The sequence below is a fragment of the Aulonocara stuartgranti genome (genome assembly GCF_965226115.1).
Source record: "Aulonocara stuartgranti genome assembly, chromosome: 6".
In the NCBI taxonomy this organism is placed as follows: Eukaryota; Metazoa; Chordata; class Actinopteri; order Cichliformes; family Cichlidae; genus Aulonocara; species Aulonocara stuartgranti.
Window position 1 is genome coordinate 16,546,754 of NC_138944.1, and position 20,912 is coordinate 16,567,665.

Here is a 20,912-nt window from a genome sequence, read left to right on the forward strand (position 1 = left end):
AAGGTTACTATCACTTATTGATATGTCACTAAAGCTTAGTCTCTTTAGACCTTCATGCTATGTGATGCTGGCCTTGATGGGAACAGTGGTATTATTCCATTTGTTTTCAGGGAAGCACATAAGAGGATTAACTAATGATGTTTTAAAATTGATGAAAATTTCTGCTGTAAAGAAGCTGATTTCATTCTTTTAACTAATTAATTGCCCTTTCTTCCAGGCTGGGGGGAGATTCCAAGTGTTCAGCCCAAGTCAGAACCTGCTTGGGGAGAGCCAGCAGCTCCAACATCAGCTGTGGACAATGGTACCTCAGCCTGGGGCAAGCCCCCAGGTGGGGTAGGAGGATGGGGAGACGGTGGCCATGAGTCCTCTGGCCCCTATGGCAGGGGAAGTGGACCCCCAGGTTCTGCACCTTGCAAGCCAGGTAACACTCAGAATTTATTGTTAGTGCTGGATGTTAATAATAGGAGTTGATTAGCTGATACCACCAGTGCTATATTCAGTGCCATCAATTAGTTCAGACTTACAAAATTACTGTTTTTCTGCTTTAACCTGTGAACACAATTGTCAACTTAGGCACTGGTTTGCTTTGGGTTCACTATTTTGTTTATGGCAGTAGCTCCATAATATGTTTGCACAGCACACTTCAGTTAGGGAACACAAACGGGAAGTTTCTACAGAACTGTACCGTTTGTGCCAGTTTTGAAAGTTTTTGTTAGTGCTGCTGGAGTGTTGCTTGGATTAAAGCAATTCCACGCCTCAGTGGAGCTTGGTTATTTGTGCTGTTGGTTTTAAATGTTGGAAACGATAGAGGGGAGGTGTAGGGAGAAAGTGCAGACTGGCATGTAGCAACAGTGGCACCAAGTGGCTGTGTTTAAAGTTACGTGCTGCTCAGCTTCTGAAATGGTATTGTGAATATAGAGGACACATAGTATCGAGTAATGCACTGAAGATTTTTTTTCTTTTATTCCTCACAACTTAATCCTATATTTCCCATCCCTTTCTTTCAGGCCCCAAACCTATGCAAGATGGCTGGGGAAATGGAGGGGAAGAGATGGGCATGTCTACCAGCCAATGGGACACTGAGGATGGGGATGTATGGAACAGCCCAACCCCCCAGGAGAGCAGCTCTTCTTGTAACTCCTGGAGCAATGGACCCAAGAAGTGCCCAAACAAGGTCAGTGAACTCGCCTGTCACAGTGGCATTTATGACCTTGGAAACATCATGTAATGTTGAATTCATAATATTTTTGCTTCTTTGTTTTCAGGGGAAGATGGGCAACAAGCCAGATGAGGCCTGGATTATGAACCGTCTCATCAAGCAACTCACTGACATGGGCTTTCCGGTATGAACCCTGCATATTTAGAATTAAGTGTCAATGCAGACTCAAAGCACTCGCAAGCTTTCTTCTGGAATTTTTGCTTTAATGCCTCTGTGCTGGTGGCAGATTTAGCTGCGAGGCATCATTTATTTAGGTTATCAGTTCTGAAAGTGATACTCAGAGATGAAGGTCACTATGACCTCTAACCAGGAATTTGATATTTATTCAACACAGGAAGAAATTTCTTACGATTTAGCACAAGCATGCACTAGCGCTGTGGAATGAACAAATTGGATTTCAATGGTCAAAGGTTATTGTGACCTTAAACAAAAATTTTGGGGCATTATAAATGAAACCTTTTCAGGCTGGAAAAACTATCAAGTGATGAAATATCAGCTCTTCTGGCAAATTAATCCCAGTCTGGTTATGCTAATTACAAGGTTTTTGTACTTCACAGAGAGACCCTGCTGAGGAGGCATTGAAGAGCAACAATATGAACCTTGACCAGGCTATGAGTAAGTACACCAGCATTTTCGTGTGTCAACCTTGTCTTTACGCTTGCTGTTCTGAGATGTTTGTTTTTATTTGAATAAATCAGTTCATTCTCTTCAGTTCCGCTTGGTTGAATACTGAGGGACCTTTTTCTTTAAAATATATATTTTTACCACTAATGAGATTAAATAAAACTCTCTTTTATAGTGACACAATATATTTATTTGGCTAGATTTCACAACCTCTGCAATCACCTCTTCTCCTTCTAGCTGCTCTTTTAGAGAAGAAAACAGACCTGGACAAGCGAGGCATGGGCATGTCTGATTACAGCAATGGCATGAACAAGCCTTTGGTGTGTCGGCCTTCCGCACTCTCCAAAGACCCCTCCGAACGCAACGCCTTCCTCGACAAGGTACGTCGGGTATAAATGCATGGTGGTATTCAATTCAATTTAGTTTTATTTATACGGCACCAAATCATAACAACAGTCGCCTAAAGGCGCTTTATATTGTAAGGTAGACCCTAAAATAATATGTACAGAGAAAACCATATGACTCCCTATGAGCAAGCACTTTGGTGACAGTGGGAAGGAAAGACTCCCTTTGAACAGGTAGAAACCTCCGGCACAACCAGGCTCAGGGAAGGGTGGCCATCTGCTGCGACCGATTGGGGTGAGAGAAGGAAGACAGGATAAAGACATGCTGTGGAAGAGAGCCAGAGATGAATAACAAGTATGATTCAGTGCAGAGAGGTCTATTAACACATAGTGAGTGAGAAAGGTGACTGAAGAAAAAACACTCAATGCATCATGGGACTCTCCAAGCAGCCTACACCTATTGCAGCATAACTAAGGGAGGATTCAGGGTCACGTGATCCAGCCCTAACTATATGCTTTAGCAAAAGGAAAGGTTTGAGCCCTTACTGTAACTTTAGGCTTTTCTCTAATTATATGCTTAGATTGTAGCTTTTATGATATGTTAACACATCACATTGGAAGGTTTTTAGATTGTAACGTCTTGGTTAGTACAAGAAATGTTTTTACACACATATAATTAACATTGTCAACGTGTAATGTTTGATGTTGCACTCATCTGCCTTTATTCCCCTCATTAACTGTTTATTTTCCTCTGGTCTAGGATGGCGTCCTGTCAGACGACACCCCCCCATCACCGTTTTTGCCTTCCCCCAGCCTGAAGCTCCCCCTGGCCAATAGTAGCCTTCCTGGGCAGGGTCTGGGACAGGGCAACCCGGGGCTGGCCATGCAAAACTTGAACAGACAGGTAAAGCAGGTTTTCTTTTCTTTTTCTTTTTCTTTTTTTTTTAAATATATGTAGTATAAAATACTACATATGTAGTATGGGGGGGGCTTTGCACCCTTGGACAGCTGATACAGACAGTATCACTGTGCACAACCACTAATTTGCAGTGCTCTCTGTGGGATTTCCATATACAGATTGCAGTAGCAGCAACAAAAGATGTGTTAAATTGTTTTATACACATCTCTCTATTCACATGCTTTCCCACATCTCCCTTTTTCTGTTGCTCACTTTTGTGTATAACCTTGCCTGAAGAGCCCATTGAAACCAGATAGTTATGCTCTATCAAATATCACCCCTAGAGGCAGGCATGGCCCAGAAAAACTACAGGATGTCCTTGAAGTCCAAACAAAGGCACTGCAAGCAGCCTTTTTTCAAACTGAAAGGAAAGCCCTCTTCAGCAGTATGGGGTTAGAAATTTGAACAAGTGGCTTTTACAGGCTGATTGTTTTTCGTCAATTTAAAAAATGCAATTTCTGACATTTTTATGATCAAACAAACAGTTGCTCTCACCTTTTTCCCTCAGTATATGCTCTGCTGTAAAACACGTGATCTAGACCTAATCAAATTTTGCAATATTGCAGACACTTCACCTTTTCTTTTTTTTTCTTCATTTCAAATTTTTTTTTATTTATGTATTTTTGTTTTGACGTTTTTTTGTTTATACTGCCATTACATGGCAGTACTCTTGAATATTTAATTGTACCATTGTGATTCCTGCATACAGATACCCAGTGGAATGTTTGGCAGTAGTGGAGCAGCACAAACCCGGGCCATGCAGCAGCAGCCTCCTCAGCCACCAGTGCCACCTCTCAGCTCCTCCCAGCCTAGTCTACGTGCTCAAGTGCCTCCGTTTCTCTCCCCTCAGGTAGTCAAACACATGATAATGCATATTAGATTTATTATGTGCTACTATGTCAAGTCCTAACACATATAAACAATCGCTTAAAGCTTGAAGATTTTGTGATATGGCCGAGGAACATGATTCTTTTCTTCCCCCACGTGTATATTTTGTATATTTTGGGCTTTTTAACTCATTTTAATTCTGTTGAATATGTCGTCTTTGTCCTCTTAAAATCTCCACAGCGTAGATCGCTTTTTACCTTTTTTTTTAAAATCACACTTAAAAACTCATGTGCAGTTTCAGTGATGTGGTTGACATACTGTGGCCATAACTCTTGAAATTGCAAGATTGCCTCCCAGACCTTTCACCTCCCTTCTTTTCTATCCTGCACAAATGCAGCGGTGGCTAGTTTCATCTTGCCAGAAGGTGCTTTTATGTACAGTTATTGTGATGTGCAGTGACTAACTTGTCATCTCTCTTTTGTTCCACCTCCATTTTTTCTATTCGCTTCAGGTCCAAGCACAGCTCTTGCAGTTTGCAGCAAAAAACATTGGTCTGAACCCTGCACTTTTAACTTCACCAATAAACCCTCAACAAATGACCCTGTTGTACCAACTTCAGCAACTGCAAATGGTGAGGTGCCATCGCTCTTTGCATTGCATTTGCAGCGCAGCTTTAACCTTTACAGCTTGTGCGAGAGAATATGTCTTCTGGACCTTTATTTTCATTTTTGATTTGACTTTTTAATTAGATTTTACTTCCTATGAATATGTCATTTTTAAAAATGACGATATCTAACAATGCATGAGAAAGGGAGTGTAGATTTTTTTATTGTTTACATCAACGTATTTCTTTATTTGTCTTCATCGATTCAGGCGTACCAGCGTTTACAAATCCAGCACCAGATGATGCAGGCGCAGCGCAATGTTTCCGGCCCTATTAGACAACAAGAGCAGCAAGTGAGTCAATAAATGTGTCATTACAAATAAAGTATGACCGTGAAGGTCTTTTAAAATTTCATGTGCGTGACTACATGTGGGCCATGAGTCATCGTACTGTGACCCAACTTCATTTATTCCTTTTTTTTTCTCTTTTTTTTTCACTTATTTTTTGTCACATCATTACAACAGCGAAAAGAATATGCTTTGTAACAACAGGAGTTGCTGAAACGTTTAGATAACACAGGAACTTGTTACTTCCCATTATCTGACAACTTCTCCATTTTGCAAAAGGCGATAGTTTGTTCTCCTTTTTGTAAAAGAAATTATGTTTTGTTAAAAATAACCCACAAGATCCATAAGATATAGGTAAATCTTATCTATCTAACATTTTCTGTTTAAGCTTATCTTTGCAAACCACCCCTGCGTGTTCTTTTTGTTTGTTTTTGCTTGCGTATCTTTATCTATAACATTGAAACATTTTATTTTCCTCTTGCTTTTCCTTTCTATTCTCCACTGTCTCGACTTCCTCTTTGTTTTTCTTTTGTTTCATTATTTCCATCCATAATTTGATTAATGTTGTTGCTCTCCTGGCCTATATTTCCCAGTGCTTTCTTTTGAAATACATAATTATGACAGTCCTCCTTTTCTCTCCCAGGTTGCACGTACAATCACCAACATGCAGCAGCAGATCCAGCAGCACCAGCGTCAGCTGTACCAAGCGCTGCTGATGAAGCAGCAACAACTTCCCTCTCATTCCTCTTCTTCTTCCTCCTCCACTGGTCTGCATCCCCCCGGTGGCCCCGCCGGAGGCCCCGGCTCTGGCAAATCAACCCTGGACCCCTTCACAGGCACTCACCAGGCTCCGAGCCTTGCCGATACACTGAACACCAAAGAGCCGCCGTCGTCGCCCAGCGCCTACAGCACCTACCCTCTCTGTGAGTCTGCTCTAGCAACAACACGGGGCTGAAAGAACTACACTATGGTCACTTTGTTTAAAACTCAAATTTTCCCATGACACAGAAATAAAAGAAGAACCCTCATTGTGTATTACAGCCTGTGTAGCACCTGATTTTGTGTCATGTGAAGTAAAATAAAATCAGCAACTCTTTAAAAAAAAAATGTATCAAACAGTGTATCGTTGTGTTGTGTGTTTGAAATATTTGTTTTTATTTGTGCAAATATTAACAAAAGATTCCTGTGTTTTGTGTTCAGCTGGACTGAATCCAAACATGAATGTAAACTGCATGGAGGTTGGGGGTCTGTCCCTTAAGGAGCCCCCTCAGCCCCAATCCCGCCTGTCCCAGTGGACACACTCCAACTCCATGGACAACCTCTCTGGCAACTCTTCAAATCTGGAGAACAACCTCAATAAGCACGGTACTTTGCACAATAACACAGACAAGCATGCTCACATAATGTAGAGGCTTTGAGAAAATTGTTAGATGAAACCAGCCTGACATTTAATGTTAAGTTGTTTTTTTGCATAAATACTTTCCAACGCCTTTTTAAAAATAATCTTGAGATTTTTGTGCAGACATGCTTCACTTGTTGAGGAGTGCTTATAAGGCACTATTGCAAACGCCACACCTCCTAACACACTTAGGACTCGTTGACTTGTTTCCCAATGAGTAACTCAACAGCTGACAGTAGCTTTTTGCCACTTGTATCATGCAAGACTTTCGACTGTGCGTTTGTTTTTTTCCGCACGTTCTGTTTGCAAGCTCATTAAGAATCCCTGAGTCTGAGGTGTCATAGTTCCACCCAATAACAATGACAGGTGTTGCAGTCACATCCTTGAATATAATTGTGACATTTCTGTGATTTTCGAGAAGACAAATGCAGTCTTATATTTGTGTCAGTTTGAAACCACTGAAGTACACAAAGCACTCAGTAATGATGTCAGTTACTTTCCATAAAAACAATTTCTGTAATGTTTTGAGAAACTAGTTAACTGACGCAGACTTGTCAACTACTGCATTACTTTCATTTTAGCATTTAAGATTTCGTCAGGTTCTGCATTTCATACACATGATCTGTTTTCCAGCTTATACGTAGATAACAATCTGTGGACTGCAAACAGTTATTCTTAGCTCATAGTTTCATCTTTTTTCTCCCACTATGGAAATGTTTATTGAAGATCTTAATCTTACGTCTACTGAAGCTCAATAGGAGCATCAGTAGACTTAAAAATAGACTTAATGTAGACACCATTTTTAGGGTGGTGTTAAATGTGCATTTATAATATTAATACTTGCAAAAATGTGTATATTTTCCTACTAAGTTGGACTAGGTTCAGGTGACTTTCTTACTTTTTCCTTGTGTGTTTCAGGTGCCATATCTGCTGCCTCTACCCTGGTCCCTCCTGGGAAGCCTCCTCAGCTGGAGGACTCATACAGCCCTTACAATCTAATCTCCAGCTCTGAGTCTCCCACCAGCCCCCTCGTGCCCCCTGACTGGGGCCAGGGCAAGAGTCCCAGTGAAAAGATCTCCAATGGGACCAACATTAACTGGCCCCCAGGTGAGAATGAGATGCAGAGGTATAAAGGTGTAGAACAGACAGGTGTTTTTCTTTAAATTGTGTGAAAAAGTCTCTGAATCTTTGGATACAAAGGCATTTATGAACATGTCGGGTGTTTATCTAGAACGCAGTACAATCTCACTGGACTAATAAAATACAAACAGTACTTTTCTTATGTTGTAATTGCTTAATTGCATCAATTAAGGCTGCTGCTAAGGAAGCAGCTATTCAGTCTACAAAATTCAGAGGAAGATTTAAATACGAAGCATAGCATTAGATCAGGTTGGTTCACCACAATACCATTTTACACATTTACATGGCAGCTCTTATATAAAGTAGGCTAAACAGTATTACTGCTAAACTTAGCCTGTCCAGAGTGGACCTCTATCTGCAAGCCCTCTTGCAATTCATCTCACGCACCCCAGTTGCTGCAGTTGCAGTGCACCAAGTATAATTCAGCGTAACACCTCGCTTCACACCTTTGTGTACATCTAACCTTGAAGTTTTAGCAGTCCTTTATTGTGTGCGTGTGTTTTAGAGTTCTGCCCAGGGGTGCCATGGAAAGGCCTTCAGAACATCGACCCCGAGAATGACCCCAATATGACCCCTGGCAGCGTCCCCAGCGGTCCCACCATCAACACCAACATCCACGACGTCAACCGTTACCTGCTGCGAGACAGGAATGGAGGTATGACAACAGACAAGGGCCCAAATATCAGTACGACCGATAGCCCCACCGAAAAGTCGCGCTTTGTAAAGTTAGATGAATATACGTTAGTAACCACTTCCACAAGCCTATCCATGCTACCATATCTGCTTCACCACAGACCCCCACCATCATGCTGCACAGCATATATGAAATTAACCTTTTTGGGGGTTTGTGTCTGCTCACCACACTGTTCTCTACAACCATATAGCCACAGCTTCTCCACTTCAGAATGGCTCTTTGCCTCCAATCAGCAGCGACTGGCCCGTCAGTGGCTACTCTAGATCTTTCAGACTGTCGTCCTGTGATGGAGATGCCTCAGGTACACATCCCACGTATTCCCACTCATGTGTGGACCTGCTGACCTTTCCTTGCCCAAATGGAGAAATTCTCCTTATCTTCAACCTTACTTAACCTCTGAACTTTATTTATACATGTCCTTACCTCAGTCACACCTAAAAACCTGTTCCTTCAGCGCCTTAAACATCCTTTACCAAAACTCTTTGACCAAACCCACAAAAAAAAACAAGCCTCACCTAACTGGTCGTGACATTGGTACACACCCTATGTGTTCATGAATCTTAAAAAAGGATATTTGAAGTTTTTATTTGTAGACATTTTTGCAAAGTATGGTGTAATTGAAGACAGGTGGGTTTGTGGCTTGTTTTGCTGTTCATTTCCACATTTTGAAGCTACTATAAAGAAGTTCCAGATGATCCAGTTGAACGGTCATATTACATATAAAAAAAATAAATACATTAAAAAACATTTTTTAACAGTATCCTCTTTCTCTTTCTCTGTTTCTGCTCTCCATGTACAGGTAAACTGTCTGACATGAAATCCACTTGGTCCCCAGGGCCCATCTCTCAGAGCCAAGCTTCTCTGTCCCACGAGCTTTGGAAAGTCCCACAGGGGCCACGCAGCACCACAGCCCCATCACGGCCTCCGCCAGGCCTCACTAACACCAAGCCCTCCTCTACCTGGGGAGGCAATTCGCTGGGTCTGTCTCAAGGCTGGAGTGGCTCATACTCCTCTGGTGAGCACTCAATTTCTTTTTATCAGAAATAGTGATGTGAAACTATCTGATACGTCATCACTGAGTTTTTATTGAAAATAAGCATACTATTGGAAAAAGAGAAAAAAAACACCAGTATTGACAGTTTAGTGTGTGATTCAGGCACTTCAGGTGTGTGATTACTCCACTTTACATTTTTCTTCAGTTCTTGTTTTTATTTTGTGTCGTTCTGTTTTGAATTGACTTTAGTTTCAATGAGTTTCCTGAGTGAGATTTCTCATTTCAGTATCTATTGTGTCTAGTTTTAGTTTAGTTTTTATTCGGTGTTAGTTTTAGTTTTGTTTTTACTACACGAGGAAGAGTCAGATTGTGTGATTTAGAAAGTTTATAACGATATGATGTTTCTTTTCAAGCTATACAAACAGTCATGTAGACAGTCTCAATAACCAGATTCCCCAAAGCCTGCTCAGACTGGTTGCGTTTATAAATTTGATTATAGTAACATAAAGTAAAGACATTATTCCTTTTTTATTTTTTAATGACACACTTTACAAGTAATTTTCTTATTTTCTTTTTTTTCTGAAGTCTCATTTATATTTATTTCAGGTGGCTAAAATGGTTTTTAATGCCCAGTTTTAGTTTTCATTTTCATTTCAGCTTTAGTTAATGATCATCATGTGGGTTAAACTGCTTTTTTAAAGAACAGTGTATCATCATCATAACTGCAATATTGGCTATTTACTTCATGAACAAATAAATATCAGGTTGCTTCTAACAATTTCTTTGAAATTGCTGAGCTTAAGCTGCGTACAGTGCCTGTAATTTACAGAGGACAAATCAGGACATTTGAGCAGATTGCCGTGACCACGAATACAGGCGAATACATCTCTATGATGTATTACACGCAAGCCACAGACATGGTTGCCTATGCATAGGTGTGGTGTTCACAGCTGCGACTTAGCACAACCCAACTCTTGGTATTGTAAAGGTTGCCTGAACACACCCTGCCAAACTGACATCTTGAGGTTTACCAGCTTTCGCGTGACCTCGTTTTGACATGACAGATCTATACTTTATGCAGCAAAGAGGAAATAAATTTAGTGTGTGGAATAGATAGCAACTGGTGTCATGTTTTCCTTAGTAGTTGAGCTCTTAGACTTCAAGGCCCAGAGTCTCAGGGCTCTGGAAAAAGTCTCATAATATCAGAGAGTGTTGTATGTTGAATACAGCTATTTTTCTCTTTCTGTTAGAAGGGCACTGTCACATTGATACACACTCACTTTATCTTTCTTTAGAAAGAAGTCATCTAGGCTTCTTGCAATGCGTGCCTGTGCCTGACCAAGATTCAGTTTTGACATTGAGTCAAATAACTTGTAATGAAAGTATTTCTGCAAATCATTATTCCAAGAAAACTCTTAATTTTTAACTCTGTCTGCATCCGTGTTACAGAGGGAACCACATGGAGTACAGACAGCTCCAACAGAACCAGCAGCTGGCTGGTGCTGAGGAATCTCACCCCACAAGTGCGTATGCTTTTCTTTTTTTCTTTTTTTTTCTTTCCTTTTCTTTTTTTTTTTTTTGCTAGTTTTTCACTGATACCTTGGGCCATTATAAGGAATTCGAGTTTAGTCCGCTCAAATTTGAATCTGCAGTTGTAGATTTCTGCTGGTGTAACCTTTTATATAGTTGCAATGACAAAAGAAACAAAGCAAAAGGAATAAAAACAGAAGGTAGACTGTGTTTGAGATAAAATGGTAAGATAGTTGTGACTGCAACTTTAGTGTGCTAATGTCTTGTTCTTTGCTGCAGATTGATGGTTCAACTCTGCGGACCCTGTGTATGCAGCACGGCCCCTTGATCACATTCCATCTCAACCTGACCCAGGGGAATGCTGTGGTGCGCTACAGCTCCAAGGACGAGGCTGCCAAGGCCCAGAAGTCCCTGCACATGTAAGCGTTAGCACAAGTCTCTTACATCAGCAAAAGTGGACTTAAAAACGGGGGAAAAGGGCACTTTTTACTGAGGCAATATAACAGTGAAAAAAAAGACAAATGCTTGGGGAAAACACAGTGTTCCTGATTTCTTTAGTATCTTTTCTCATGAATAGAACAGTTCAACATTCTCAATAATTCCAAGCAATGTTATTTTTGTGTCTGGGACAGTCACATGGGGGTGGGGAGTCACACCGTGGTCAGATGTATTGCAAAATTACAGAGATTGTTGTGATAATTAGTTCATCATGGGAAAAGAGCAGTGTGGAGACACGTGTTTAGGCTGCACGCTCACGTTGTTATTTCTGTGAGTCTCATGAGAGTTCCCTGATTCGGTTTAGCTAATAGTTTGTTGCCATGGAAACAAAATACAAGCCTTGTGACCCACTTTTCATTATCAGCAGCATTAAATGTGGTTACAGTGTAATGTTGGCATTAAGCACAAAAACAATTGAATAACATTAAAAGCAATCATCTGTCATGTCTGGTTTGCTCCTGATCGTAAAAACCATTCATAATTTTTTTTTTTCTTCTTCTTCTGTGCGTTAAGGTGCGTGCTCGGAAATACCACAATCCTGGCGGAGTTTGCTGGCGAGGAGGAAGTGAACCGCTTTTTTGCACAAGGCCAGTCGCTGGGGGCAAACACCACGAGCTGGCAGGCCAACCCGGGAACCAATCAAAACCGAATGGGCGGGGCAGCGCAGTCCCACTCAATTGGCCAGTGGAGCAGCAGCACCGGCGGAGGCAAGGCCAGCGGAGGCGACCTGCTGTGGGGCGGTGTGCCTCAGTACTCCAGCCTGTGGGGTCCGCCCAGTGGAGAGGATGCACGCGTGATTGGGAGCCCCACCCCTATTAACACCCTGCTGCCTGGAGATCTGCTGAGTGGGGAGTCCATGTAGGATGATGCCACAACACACTAACCAACCAACTAACTCACCGCCACCATGTCATGTAAGCCATTGGTGGAGGGTGGGGTGGATTAAGAAAAGAAAAAAAAAAAAATCAATGTGAACAGGAGCAAAACCCAAGCAAATCATGTGGTGATAATCAGTATCAATTTGAACTGTTTGAACTGTGAATTGTAAATCAGAAGGTTGGGGTCATTACCACAGACTGCAGACCCCAGTCCTTTTGTTTTACTTTGGTCCCTTTCTCATTTGGTTTGCCGTTTTTTGTTTTGTTTTTGAGGGAAAACAGCCCTTTTTGTCCTCTTGGTATTTTTTAAAATGCATTATATTAAAAAAAAAAAAAAAACTGAAGTGAGACACAACACAAAGAAACCTTTTAACTGTTTTATTAGTTTTTCCATAAGTATTCATGGCATTCTGTGGGAGGATTTCTTTTTAGGAGAAGCAATCAAAGCTGCCATCTGAGACTTTCCTTTTCCCTCCTAAAAACAAATAAAAAAAAATCATCCCAAAATAAGACTTACAACAACCATTCCCAGCATATCCATGGCCAATGATGTTGTTCAAAGACCTTTACTAGTTATGTTAATGTTTGTTTCTCAGCACTAATATTAGCCTTAAGTGCTCTCTGGCCCAGGTCCTTCCCAAGCCGTCTTTGTTTTTTGTTCTTTTTTTTGTTTTGTAACTGAAGAAAAAGCTGAAATCTTGCACAGTTTCACCTCTGAGCCAGCGAGCGGTACAGGACACAACTGGTGACTGACTTTGTCGCCGGGCAGTAAGAAGGCCTGGCCACGCCACGTGACTGGCACTACCAATCATCTACGTATTATTTTAATTTGTCTTAAAGGGATTGACACAGTTGTTTTTTTGTTGTTTTTGTTTTGTTTCTTTGGTAGGCCTAAATCCAAGCAAAAGTTTTGACACCCATCACAACGAATAAGCTGAGAGAAGATTATTTGTCAGCCTTGCTGCGTTTGTCCATTTCCTTATGAATATGTATGTCCGGTGGCACCTAATCATTGACCTCTGTGAGCCCGGATCCTTCTGGTCACCTTTAAAATCGGAACCCAGTTGCTTTCTGGTGCTTTGTCGAATTTTCTAATGACAGATTTGTTATGAAGCCCAGCGGCCTTTATGGTCGGCCAATTTTCGGAGGAAAAAAACCTCAATTCTACTTTCAAGTGACAGTTACATTGTGCAATATACACCATAGACCTTTCTTCCGTCCACAGTCGATGTCCACCGGAGCTGGTTTGTCTAATATTTTTGTTTTCTTGTTTGTCTTTTATGTTTTGAATGTTGCTGATTTCAGCAAAAAGACTTTGGAACTTCAAAAAAAAAACAAAAAAAAACCCACCTTACCCCCATTTTTCAAAACTTGGATTCCCTCCAGACCACCAGTCCCCTTGAAACTGTTGGGAAAATTCTGCAAAGAGGAAGAAGCAGCTGTTGAACTGTGTATGCAGCAAATTGTACTAAAAAGTGACACTGGGGTACACAACAATGCACACTTCCTCTCTGCGTGCCACAGCCACACCCAACAGAGACTGAAACCACAGCGGGATTGGATGGTTCTGGGCATCTGGCACAATACCAAATAAGAGGGGTTTCTCCTAATGCAGTAGACCTACGAGTGTTCCTTGCGTTTGGTACTGTACAAACAGAAGAGACTAAGATTTTTTTTTGAGTTCTAAGGGTTTTATCATAGCACTTATGAAGAGCAAATCGCTTCAACTGCAATCCAATAAATCAAAAAGGAGCAGCAAAAACGATGAAAACAACACAAAAAAAGTACTGCTCTTTTATGTACTGTATCTATTCCATGGAAACGTGTCTGGCGTTGTTCCTCTGGTAGCAGGCTGAAGGGAAACAAAACTGAACTGTACCATTGGACTTTTGGGGGGAAAAAACTTCACTCTTGGTTTTTTCCCCTTCTTTGAACTATATCAACGTGATTATCACTGTTACTCCAAAAATTGTTATCCTTGCTCTCTTTGGAGGCTCTAGACTTTGCAGTGTCAGTGGTCTCTGACACCCGCTGGACAGCCAATCCGGTCAGTCGGTGGTTGAGTCAGAGTGGGGTGAGGTGGGGGAGTGTCCACTGAGTGCCTCTTTGCTGTGGTCCTCTGGATGTCGAGCGGCAGCCCCACAGCGCAGCACTTCCTCCTGGGCTCCACTTGACCGTCTCTCAGTCTGGCGTGAAAAACGGATCCTCCGGGACTGGCCAATCACGGCTCTCTGCCGCACACACGGCATCTCCAACAGGGGCCCACTACCACTCGACCCTGCTGTCATCCTGCCCTCTCCCCCACCTCCCATCTCTCAGTTCTTTGACACAAAGATCACTTTAGCTGGAAGATGTAATAGTCATATTTCTGGAATTTTTGCCAGTGTACTTTGTATTTTTTGGAAAAGATCATTTGACTTTTTTTTTTTTTTTTCCAGTGTGTTATATTGTTATTTTTATCTACATGCAGTGGTCTACAAAGTACTGGCTGCTGAACTAGCCCTTCACTGTTCATATGCAGAAACACTTTGGTCAGAGGTGCCTCTGTATGTTCATCCTGTGTATTGAATGCAAAATGAGGATCAATACTACAGACCGTTAATGATTGTCTATTTGTTTTTAACTGATCATGCTTTCTTCGTTTGACAGTATTCTGTAGTACTTCCAGGTAGTATCTTGAGATGTGTAAGAAAAAAAAAAAAGGTGTCTCAGACGGGGGATGTGGGTGTTTGCCGCTCCAAGCTGCTCCACCTGCCCGCAGGCTGTCCCCCCTTGCCCTTTGCCTAGCTGCTATGCTATGACCTCCTCTCCTCCTCCACCACAAGAAGACCCAGTAGCCCTCCCCTGACCAAGCACCTACAGGCCCTCATATCTGTTTCTATGCAAAAAGACGAGAGGCTGGGGCCCTTTACAGCACGCCAAAGCTGTCTTGGGAATGAGCACTCCTCCCAGAGCTTGGCATATCCTAACAATTGTCCCCCACGCGCTCCTGTCAGCACTTCAAACTGGCCGCAGTTTCTGTAAAGTCAGGCTCAGCCACCAGAACACTGTCATGTATCTAAAAGTTAGAACACTTTATCAAAAGGTCGGCCTTTCTCTCTGAGCTGAAGACGCTTCTGTCCAGCTTGATCTCAGGGTAGGGGAGTTGATGATACAAAGTATGAGATGCAGCTCTCCGTATCTGTCCTTTCTACTGTGAGAGCAAAGTCTAAAACTTCGAAGGCCATCTGCACGCAGCAGGACGTACAGACCTCATGCCTCGAAACTGAATCCTTATTGTTGGGGGGAAGAGGCTCGCATTGAATCCTCTTCCCAAAAAGATGGCCTCTTGTTATTGTTTGGGGAGACATTATTGCATGTAAAAAGATGCCAATGTATTGTGCCAATATAAATTTGCTGTGTCATACTGTATATTTATAGAGAGCACTTCTGTTCCCTGTTTGGAGGAGCTTTGATGACCTTTGCAGAGGGTGTAGGGGGGGACAGGAGGGATCAAACAAAAGGGCGGCAGCATCACACCCTGAAGCGACTGAGATTTTTTTTTTATGCTTTTGTGGGGAATGCCCCAAGCTAAGGAGAAAATCTTTACTCAGTTGGGGGTTCCGGTTTGCTACAGTGCACAGTTGATGATGGGTAATCCCGGGTACATATTTTTTTAAAACCAAAAATGAAATTGCATTTTAACGTCATTTTTATGAAGTTTGACATAAAAATCTTAAAAATGCTAAAAAATCTAAATGGAAAAAAAAAGATCTATAATATGTTAAAAGCTCTGCACTTCTAGCTGAAACGTCTCTGGTCATCAGCCTCTGCTACCAACATCTAAAGGAGCAGAGCGGTGGCTGGGGTGCCTTTTTTTTGTGGATGCTGTATTTATCTCGTTTTACGTTTGTGCCCTGCTCAAAGCAGGCCCACTGAACTGTACATTTCCACAGACCCAGGTGGCTTGGGCCCACTGTATCAGCCTCACTCTCTGATTCTGCATCAGCAGGAGCAGAGAGGCACATTTCAAGAGGTACAAAGTCTTAAAAATGAAACAAAAAAACAAAAAAAAAAGCTTAAAAAATATATATTAAAAAAATAATAAAAATAAGAAAACGGGAAAAGGCTACCTTTCAGGACTTTCAGTCCTGCAGCACACAAGCAAAAATCACTATTGCCTGTTTCTGTAACTGCCTTGATCCAAGCTCAGACAGACCCAATAGCCGAGGACCTCCCAGCATCCTGTACTAACTGGAGAACCCTGACAGTGAAGGGGGTTTCCCATGCTGCACCAGCATCGAGAGGCTCTCCTCTCTACAGCTCTGTTCTAGATAGCAGTATATGTATACACTACATATAAATATATATATCTATATATATATATATATATATATATATATATATATACTGTGAGTACGGTGTGTGGTATCACCTCTTCAGACTTCTTGGATCGTAACCTCTGAAACTTTCATTTTAGTTTGAAAGGTCTTGGTTTAACACAGCTGAAAATGAGCAATATGTATTTTCCCCGCAAATAAGTGAGACAAAGGAAAGAATTTGGGTCGGGTATAAACTGATACTTGACTGATCGAAAGCAAAGTCTTTCTTGTACGGAGTCAGATATGCACGTTCTGGTTTTGATGACATATTACAGTACTATGAAGTGTTTGTACTGTATATGTGTGTTATTTGTTTGTTAATTAGGCTGCCTAAAAGCCCAACCTGAATCACCTGGTTTAATGCATATTTTACCCAGTTGATTAAAAAAAAAAAAAAGAAATCACAAACATATCAAAACAAAACAAAACATTGAACAGAAATACTTGAATCATTGAACGCCAATAACATAATGTGAAGTCAGTAATTATTTTTTTTTTTTGTTCTTTCCATCTGACAGGTACACTTAGGGGCTTTTAGAGAACACCAGATGTGTATTGCATTAAGTTACAAATACAAAATCTTTGAAAAAAACAAAGTCATCTTAGATGTGTGCTTGAAAGTCAGATGTTTGTATGAATGTGTGCTCAAGAAACTGTGTACAGGGCACGTGGCCTGCTGTTATGTTCCACTCAGTACGTTATATTTTGTGTCTGTTTATATCTTCTTTTTTTCGTTGTTGTTATTGTTGATGATCTGTCAAAAACTATTCTGATAGACGTTGTTATCTTCTAACGTTGCACTGAGTGTCTTCTACCCCTCACTCAGCTAATCGTAGTTAAACGAGTCTAAGTACGGAGGGGCGATGGTGACAATTCATGTGTACATGTTTACTCAAGGACTTTGTTTTTCCATTCTGTAAAAAGTTTATCTACCTTATAGTGGCTTTTATTGTGGAATAATCCAATACAAGGATTATCTTGAGTATTGCACCATTTTGTTCCAATTATATAAAAAAGGAAATAGGAAAAAAAAATTAAAAAAGAAAAATGTGCAAAAAAAAAAAATGATAAAAGGAAAAAAAAAAGAGTAACAAAAACAAAACAAAACAAAGAACTGTGGCCATAGATAGCTGTAGAAGGACTAGTAATCCCGATTTTAACTTCATGGAGAGACGGAAAGGGATAAAGTGTGGGAGGTGAGTTTGTTATAAGACTCATTTCAGAGGTGCCTATCTTTTCTTTTTTTATTTTGCAAAAGCCACCTGTCGTTTACAAAGCATTTCATTTATCGGAGTTCAAGGAAACAGGAATGTTTTTTGGTTTCGTTTTTTGTTTTTAAGGACAAATTTCATCTTCCATCAAATATGGACATGAAAATCTTGCAAAATGAAGATTTATGCTACTTTCAGAACTCTGGGATTGATCAGTGTTGTCATATTTCAATTTTTAATTTCTCTTTTAGTATCGATGGACTATCTCTGTATGTGTTACATGGTGATTTTATGTTTTCTGTAATACTGCAACGCAGTTTACTCACTATCTTGCACACTCATTTAAAAAAAAAAAAAAAGATGTGGATTTTGTCTCAGGAAGGCCAGGGTTCCAGATACCAACTCCATCATTTCTAGGTTTGATGTTCGTGTGAAAATAAGCAACTGAGAACTATTAAACTCCAAGAAAGCACTGAAGTTTATGAGTTTAACAGAATATAGAGAGTACCATTGTTTCTTTAAAACAACAAAAAATGTTCGTAGCAAGTCACATATTTACCAAATAAGACTAAGAATCAACTTTGAGAAAAGTGGAGCGCTTTACATGTGAAATTTGAAGTAGAAATTGCTTTACATTTAAACGCGATCAGTGGTTTGATTGTCATTATGACAGTGACAGGAAAATGCATTTGTATGTTTTGACTTTGAGTTTCCATCCTGTAGTTCAGGAGCACGTGCAAGACACTCTTTGTTTGTTTGTTTTAAAATCATCTCTCCTGCCTGTTAACATGTCAGTTCCTGTGACAGGTATTCAATAGCTGAGAGATTTCTTAACATGTAACAGATGGTTTTCAGAGGCATGTTGAAGAGGAGGAATAAAGCTGGTTTTTAATGGATCATGATCTATGCACAAGTGGGAGGGAGGAGTCCAAACCCTGCTGCTGTACTGCGGCGTTTGTCGACTCAGACTCTGGGGTTCAGGGTTTGATGGAGGGTTTTCATTTTTTTGTGTGTGTTTTTTGCTGAAATTTCTTCCACTCCCATCCCACCTATTGTCATCTAATGTTTTAGCAAAATTTTACATTGCGTCGTCATGCTGTGTAATCCTTAACCAATGAGCGCTTATCCTTCTGCTAAAGCACTGTGGGTTGTACTGAGGAAAAAACAAAAAGAAGCCCGTTACTTTTAAGGCTGTCTGTTTTTTTTTAAGGGGAGGACGGCGGGTGGGTTGTGGGAGTGGGGGTACTTTGCCTTTGCCTTTCTCTTTACTTTGAAGAAAAAAAAAAGTGAAATTGTCTGTAACTGAAATACAAAGTTGTGGCTTTTAATGTTGTTCTTTTTTTTCTCCTCATAGAATGTGATTGTTAAAGACATGCACCGAAGAAAAAAAAAAATGTTTCCATGGAACTTCTTTCGGACTATATTAATAAACTGCAAATTTTCTTGTCTGTTATTTTGTATCTTGTCCTGTTTTTTTTTTTTTTTTTTTTTCTTTGTTTGTATGTTGTTTTTTTTTTAATAGTAGAAGGGAAAAAAAGCTTTTTGGGGGGCAACTAAAATCAAACTTTTAAAGCTGTTTTTAGCATATTTTACTTGTGATTCCATACGTGCAGATTTTAAGGTCTGGTGAATATTTTTATAATGCTCCAAAGTAACAGCCAAGAGCTATGTTGAAGGTACAATGTGTAAAATCTCAGCACCTTTCGATTGCAGCCAACTGAATTCTGGTTTCTTACCCCTTCCAATTTAATTGCATAATCCTAGTTACAGTGGCTGCTGTAGGGAAAAACACACTGTGGTAGTTTTGGTAGTTTATCTGTTGTAAATGCAGGCTGTTAGTCGGCTGTTTACCTCAGCTGGCAATGCCAGGTGAAATGCGTGAAAACTAATACAAGTCGCAGAAGCTCACTTCTGCTTTTGATGGTATCCTGAACGTTTGTTAGTAAGCGCTGCTGTTGGCTGATATTAGTGAAACTTTCTTTGAAGTGGATCTAACATTGGACATTCCATTCAGTTCAGTTAAATTCAATTTTATTTATGTAGCACCAATAACAATAACTTAAAACCAGCTGTTTTAAGTTATTGTCTAGCCCACTTGTCAGCTGTCCAGAGGTGGAAGGGTGGCATGTCTCAAAGTAAGTAATAATAATGTTTAGGCATCTTTTGATGTGTTACAGCTCTGATGATGAGGATGAAAATAAGCATGTACAATTCTTAAATGATCATACATAGTTTGAAAGCAGTTTAATCCCCCCCCCCCAAAGAAACAAAAAAAAACTTATAAGGTGTACAATAGGTCTGTAAGTGGTCGATCTCTTGCTAGATACATAAAACAAGATCAGGCAAAACGTGTCCGTCTCAGCTGCTGTATTTAAAATAGCAGGACAACATAGCAGCTTCCACAGACCGGCGCTCTTTCCTGTGTATTTTAAATGGATTCTTTTTTTTTAGTTTATGAGCACATCAATTTGTTGTAGCACATAATCACACACTAATCATTGTATAGTTATGAGTACATCATTTTTTTTCTATTACATAATCTCAAAAATTACTGTATCTTTAAGATTTTGTTTAATTATTTTTATTTTATTATTATGTATTTATTTATTTTACCAATAATCTTAAAACTGCAGAGTTGGCTGTAGCTTACGAGGTAGAGCAGGTCATCTACTAATTGGAGCTTTGGTGGTTGTCTGTTCGCTCTCTGATACATTCATTGGAGTATGGATGTCTGAAAATGTTAGAACTTAGGTGCAGACAAAACATACTTGTATGAATAAGTGAATGAGGCTGTTGTTGTTTAAGGCACTATACAAGAACCAGCCCGTCTTTGCCTTGCATTATAAAACACTTTGAGATAACTGTTGTTGTGGTTTGACACCATATAAATAAACTTGAATTGAATATTCTTTTCTTAGTTAATAATTTGGTTCAGTTCTTGACTGAAAGTCAAAGTGATGTAAAATCCTTCAGAACATTTAATTTATGTACGACTTCACGGAGTGTGATGGGTTAGACAGACTCACCTCCCAGAGGTGAGCGTTGTACATGAAGTGAAACTTAGACCAAAATAACTCATTGTAACTGGAAACAAACACATTCTGGGCACTACAGCCTCACTTCACTTCTCCTGATCTGAGGAAACCACTGACTGTCTTTATAGGGCTGTCTGTACACACACAGTTAGTTTAGCTGGTGCCAGTAGCTAAAGCCAGTAAACCTACAATTAAATGACACTCACTAACTGATGACTGCTACGTAACTTAATAGCACCATACAGAGA

The 20,912-nt window shown here is 40.4% G+C and overlaps 1 protein-coding gene across 1 annotated transcript in view; it reads left to right on the forward strand.

The window, feature by feature from the left end:
* tnrc6c2 (trinucleotide repeat containing adaptor 6C2) overlaps positions 1-16,147 on the forward strand; it is a 40,448-nt gene extending 24,301 nt beyond the window's left edge. The window contains 17 exon segments of the mRNA XM_082535950.1: positions 218-421; positions 1,008-1,174; positions 1,266-1,343; positions 1,777-1,834; positions 2,081-2,223; positions 2,948-3,091; positions 3,855-3,995; positions 4,485-4,604; positions 4,847-4,930; positions 5,568-5,847; positions 6,125-6,289; positions 7,242-7,430; positions 7,969-8,118; positions 8,957-9,172; positions 10,601-10,674; positions 10,961-11,100; positions 11,693-16,147. Of these exon segments, the coding sequence (XP_082392076.1) occupies positions 218-421; positions 1,008-1,174; positions 1,266-1,343; positions 1,777-1,834; positions 2,081-2,223; positions 2,948-3,091; positions 3,855-3,995; positions 4,485-4,604; positions 4,847-4,930; positions 5,568-5,847; positions 6,125-6,289; positions 7,242-7,430; positions 7,969-8,118; positions 8,957-9,172; positions 10,601-10,674; positions 10,961-11,100; positions 11,693-12,041 (2,702 nt within the window). The 3' untranslated portion in view covers positions 12,042-16,147.
* The last annotated feature ends 4,765 nt before the right edge of the window (positions 16,148-20,912 follow it).